The sequence below is a fragment of the Salvelinus sp. IW2-2015 genome, linkage group LG20, assembly GCF_002910315.2.
Source record: "Salvelinus sp. IW2-2015 linkage group LG20, ASM291031v2, whole genome shotgun sequence".
NCBI classification, from domain to species: Eukaryota; Metazoa; Chordata; class Actinopteri; order Salmoniformes; family Salmonidae; genus Salvelinus; species Salvelinus sp. IW2-2015.
The window spans coordinates 62,690,762-62,696,337 of NC_036860.1; the positions used below are offsets into that span (position 1 = coordinate 62,690,762).

The window sequence follows — 5,576 nt, forward strand, 5'->3', positions numbered from 1 at the left end:
TATCACTAAGCTACTATTCCCAGAGGTGTGAATGGTTATCAGTAAGCTACTATTCCCAGAGGTGTGAATGGCTATCACTAAGCTGCTACTTGTATGTTTAGCCAGGTACCTAACACCATGCTTAGTCATCCCACTGACAGACATCGTAAACCAAACCTAAATAATGGAGTGATTTTTGTGTGCTCTCATCACTGTAACCCATCTGGCCTGTTACGACAACAGCGTGATGCAAGCAATGCTTAACACAGACCTAGCCCGAACCATGAAAAACAGCCCCAGACCATTATTCCTCCTTTACAGTTGGCACTATGCATTGGGGTAGGTAGCATTACTACCTTTAAACATCTATCACTCGTGTTAATGCTAAATTGTAATTATTTCATCACTATGGCCTATGTATTGCCTTACCTCCATAATCTTACTACATTCGCATACACTGTACATACATTTTTCTATTGTGTTATTGACTGTACGTTTGTTTATGTGTTGTTGTTTGTGTCGCACTGCTTTGCTTTATCTTGACCAGGTCGCAGTTGTAAATGAGAACTTGTTCTTAACTGGCCTACCTGGTTCAATAAAAATAAAAGAAATCTCCTGGCATCCGCCAAACCCAGATTAGCTTGTCGGATTGCAAGATGGTGAAGCGTGATTCATCACTCCGGACAATGCGTTTCCACTGCTCAAGATTCCAATGGCGCAGAGCTTTACACCAGTCCAGCCAACACTTGGCATTGCGCATGGTGATCTTAGGCTTGTGTGCGGCTGCTCGGCCATGGAAACCCATTTCATGAAGCTCCCAACTAACAGTTATTGTGCTAACATTGCTTCCAGAGGCGGTTTGGAACTCAGTAGTGAGCGTTGCAACTGAGGAATTACGATATTTATGCTCTACACGCATCAGCCTGTACCGTTCTGTGAGCTTGTGTGGTCATCCACTTCACAACTGAGCCCTTGCTGCTCCTAAACATTTCCACTTTATCTTTATGGATACATCTATCAAATGACTGTACAAGGAAGTGAATTAAGTGTATCTCCACCATGACAGGGTGTGCATCATCTGTGTGAGTGTGTATAGTAAATGCAGAAAGTATCGTGTTGTCACAGTCAAGACAGAGGAAACCTCTGGTATTGTGGATGTCCTTACGTTCTCATCCACCACAAGGTGAAGTCCGTCGCCACCTGCTGGGAAGATGTAGTGCTGCAGGGGGGTGGGCCGAAAGTCAGTATACACCACGTGACAGGGCTGCATGGGGACAAGAGGAAGTCACCAGTAAAGTATTAGCATCTCATCACAATCACTATTTATTCAACCTTTATTTACAGTTAAGTCGATTCAGTCAATTCTTTCCAAGTGTGTGCTCGGCCTTCGAAAGGGAACAGCCAGTGTTGCGGCCCAGTCCTTCTGCTGACTGGGCAGCCAGGGGGATGGCAGACCGGTCACTAGACAGTGCCGGGGGGACCGGTCTTTAAAAGTAATAGGATATGTGGTGGACACCACTGGAAGCACAAGATGGGGGACATCCGTCAACAGCCTGCGCTTCTTATAGGAACCAAGGGATAAGTCAAGTAAGTGACCAAGTTAATTAAATAAACCCTACCTGTTTGTGGAGGTGGCAGATCCACTCAGCAAACTGCTTGGCGTTGGGGATGGTGGCGGACAAGAAGACATAGTGGACATTGTCAGGGAGCAGGATGATGGTCTCTTCCCAGACCACGCCACGCTCTGCATCTCTCATGTAATGGATCTCATCAAAGATGACCCAGGACACCTCTCTCATGACCTCTGACCCTCGGTACAACATGCTCCTCAGGATCTGAAACAATAAGGAGAAGTTTACTTTATTCTCCAATGTATACACAAATGCCCAACAGAAATGAGTCTTCCATTTTATCCTTATCCCTCCAAAATATAGAATGGAGCAGAGGAGACAGATGAGAGCAGGAGACGGAGGTCAGAAAGCTCTGATGTTGTACCTCAGTGGTCATGACAAGGCAAGAGGCAGTGGGGTTGATGGTGACATCACCAGTCATCAAGCCAACATCTTGGAACTCTTCGTACATCTCTCTGTACTTCTGGTTACTCAGGGCCTTGATGGGGCTGGTGAAGATGACCCTCTGCTTCCCTCTCAGGGCTAGAGCTATGGCATACCTGGAGGAGGGTGAGGGGTAGACGTGGGTTTGGGAAAGTGTTTAAGAGACTGCCTAGATACACTAATCTGGCCCTTGAGGTCCTAAGTACAGGAACTGATTTTGACCTGGGACATCAGGTGAGTGGAATCTCGAGCCAATCAGTGACATGAATCAATTAACTAAATTACAGCCAAAATAACTCACTCTGCACAGACAGTCTTTCCTGCAGAGGTGTGGGCAGACACTAGCACTGACTGGTTGTTGTCTATACACAGAATGGCCTCACGTTGGAAGGGATCCAGAATGAAGGGGTACTCCTGCAAAACAGACCAGTAAGACGTTAGCAGGAACAGAAATGGGTGGACTGGAGACACTTGACAAAGCAATGTTTAAGGCCCTGATTTTCAGACCGTACTTTCACCATATCCACGCAACAGAGATTTACAGTTACACTACCTTGGCTGCTTTCCCCACACGAGGCTTAAGCTGTGTGTACTCCTCATTGGCTGGCAGAGCCACCTGTTCAGGTAAGGAAAACAGAAATGTCAGTAAGGGGAAGCCGGTTGATATATTGGACTATACCCAGGTTTCATAAATTAATAAAAAATAAATATATTTTGTTAATATTTCAAAAGACCTGTGAAAGCGCTTACCTCGTGATTGCATCCTTCCACTGTCTCAACCGGCTCCACCTTCACTTTGGGCATGCAGTCTGCAAGACTGGGGATGGCCATTTCATATTCATTAGCATTCAATTTGTTAACTAACCATGAGTAGAATTTACACATCACTCTAATTTGTATATCATATAGCCATGAAGCCATGTGTCTACACCAACAGGGAATCATAACACTTTACACAATTACAAATCTAGGCAGTCGGTAGAGATGAAAGAGTGCACTGAAATTGCAGTGGGTCGGACTCAAACCCATGCTGCAGCGGTAGCTATATCTGATCTGGAGGCAGCAAATCTAGAATTGTTCAAAGTCACGTCATCTTACTTGATCTCCTCTGTAGAGACAGTCTCCAGCTTGGCCTTTTTCCCGATCACCACCTCATCTGTCCCGTCGTTGTCTGCTTCCCTCTTGGTCTTGGCAGCAGTGGGCTCGTTCTTTTCGCCGTTATCATCATTACTGGTTGCTTTCCTGAAAAGTGAGAATAAAATCAGTAATGTTACTTTAGAATAGAAGAGGCTGCCGTGCATGTGCTTTCTCATCCTACAGTTACAAATAACAACTTTATTCACAATATTAAGTAGCAGCCTGCCTACCTGTTGGCTCTTGGTTCTTGTAGTCTATCCTTTAACTTTTAATTCCGTCAATTACATCTTCCATTGATTAGATACACTACACGGCCAAAAATATGTGGACACCTGCTCGTTCAACATCTCACTCCAAAATCATGGGCATTAATCTGGATTTGTTACCCCTTTTGCTGCCATAACAGCCTCCACTCTTCTGGGAAGGCTTTTCACTAGATGTTGGAACGTTGATGCGGGGACTTACTTCCATTCAGCCACAAGAGCATTAGTGAGGTTGGGCATTGATGTTGGGTGATTAGGCCTGGCTCGCAGTCAGCGTTCCAATTCATCCCAAAGTTGATTGATGGGGTTGAGGTTAGGGCCCTGTGCAGGCCAGTCTAGTTCTTTCACACCGATCTTGACAAACCATTTCTGTATGGACCTCATTTGTGCATGGGGGCATTGTCACGCTGAAACAGGAGGGCCTTCCCAAAACTGTTGTCACAAAGATGGAAGCACAGAATTGTCTAGAATGTCATTGTATGCTGAAGCGTTACGATTTCCTTTCACTGGAACTAAGGGGCCTAGCCCAAACCATGAAAAACATCTCCAGACCATTATTCCTCCTCCACCTAACTTTACAGTTGGTACTATGCATTGGTGCAGGTAGCATTCTCCTGGCATCCGCCAAAGCTAGATTCGTCCGTCGGACTGCCAGATGGTGAAGCGTGATTCATCACTCTAGACAACGCCTTTCCAGTGCTCCAGAGTCCAATGGCGGCGAGCTTTACACCACTCCAGCCGACGCTTGGCATTGCAAAATAGCCTAATCTTCATGACTAATGTTCAAACAGTATCAAGGTTCTGGTCTAATGCTTCTAAAAATGTTAGGGATAACCATGTTCATGGAGCTCTAGTGCTTGTGTGCCATGGAAACCCATTTCATGAAGCTGACGTTGCTTCCAGAGGCAGCTTGGAACTCAGTAGTGAGCGTTGCAACTGAGGCCAGACGATTGTTACGCGCTTCAGCACTCCCGTTCTGTGAGCTTGCGTGGCCTACCACTTTGCGGCTGAGCTGTAATGGTTGCAATGCGTTTCCAGTACTTACAGTTGACAAGGGCAGCTTTAGTGGGGCAGAAATTTGACATACTGGCTTGTTGGAAAGGTGGCATACTAGGACAGTGCCACGCTAGGACAGTGCCACGCTGAAACTCACTGAGCTCTGTGTGCTCTATTTTATACACCTGTCAGCAATGGTTGTGCCCGAAATTGCCAAATCCACTCATTTGAAGGGGTGTCATATATATTTACTACGGCCCCATATCTTGACAGGTTATTATTCCACAGCAATATCTGGCTAGGGTCAAAGTTCAAACTGAATGAGGGACACAGTGGAACATCTGTACAGAATGGCATATTGGGAAGGATTAGGCCTGAGACAGAAGTGCCCCCCCGGTTACATTAGTCAATTAACTAAGCAGACCAGACCCAGCCGCTATCGGATTGGGGCATGGGAGCTCAACCCCGTTAAGCAGACCGGAACTGACCATTTATTTCAAAAGTAAACGGCTCGAGTAAAACAATGTAATTTATCTACCATCTTTAATACCAGCCATATTGTAAGCGATGCGTATCTGGGTGTCTAAACGTTAACACAGCGTTGGGATTGTAATGTAGTTCACGAGGCAGTCGTGGACGAAGTTAATGTCTGAGGACTGTAGGGAGAAGGCAGAATACTGCCTAGTTTGATAGTTACCTTCCGACTATACTATATCTTAAATCACTAACACTAGATATTTGAAAGAATAAAATGTGGCGAAATGTTCATATCATCAGCTAACTGGTAAACACACAAGTCTCACTACCAAGAGTCTGGTATTAAACATAAACCGGTGTAAATGTAATGTTAGGCATTGGGCTGTAAACTTAGTAGCTAGCCGTCGTTAGCATTGTCTAGATGTTGTTTGCGAGTGTTCTCATTTGATAGTTGTCTGTGTCATTACTTTATGAATTAAAAATAACTCTCTAACCGAATGAAAACCCATAACTAACATACCCCTTTTCAGGTATTGGTGGTTTCTTTTTAGTTGAAGATGTTTGTTCTTCATCGAACACGCTGAACAAATCGTCTCCAAAGGCGTCCGCCATGATTGCAAGATGAAAGCACACAAATCCCACAATGCAACAATATTACTTCCGCTACGGC

The 5,576-nt window shown here is 45.1% G+C and overlaps 1 protein-coding gene across 1 annotated transcript in view; it reads right to left on the reverse strand.

The window, feature by feature from the left end:
* Positions 1-5,550, reverse strand: part of LOC111980880 (exosome RNA helicase MTR4) — a 61,719-nt gene extending 56,169 nt beyond the window's left edge. Inside the window, exons 1-8 of the mRNA XM_070449761.1 lie at positions 5,427-5,550; positions 3,132-3,275; positions 2,784-2,850; positions 2,587-2,649; positions 2,335-2,447; positions 1,975-2,149; positions 1,599-1,814; positions 1,145-1,243 (exon numbers count right to left, since the gene is read on the reverse strand). Of these exons, the coding sequence (XP_070305862.1) occupies positions 1,145-1,243; positions 1,599-1,814; positions 1,975-2,149; positions 2,335-2,447; positions 2,587-2,649; positions 2,784-2,850; positions 3,132-3,275; positions 5,427-5,518 (969 nt within the window). The 5' untranslated portion in view covers positions 5,519-5,550. The remainder of the gene's footprint in view (positions 1-1,144; positions 1,244-1,598; positions 1,815-1,974; positions 2,150-2,334; positions 2,448-2,586; positions 2,650-2,783; positions 2,851-3,131; positions 3,276-5,426) is intronic.
* Positions 5,551-5,576: the final 26 nt, after the last annotated feature.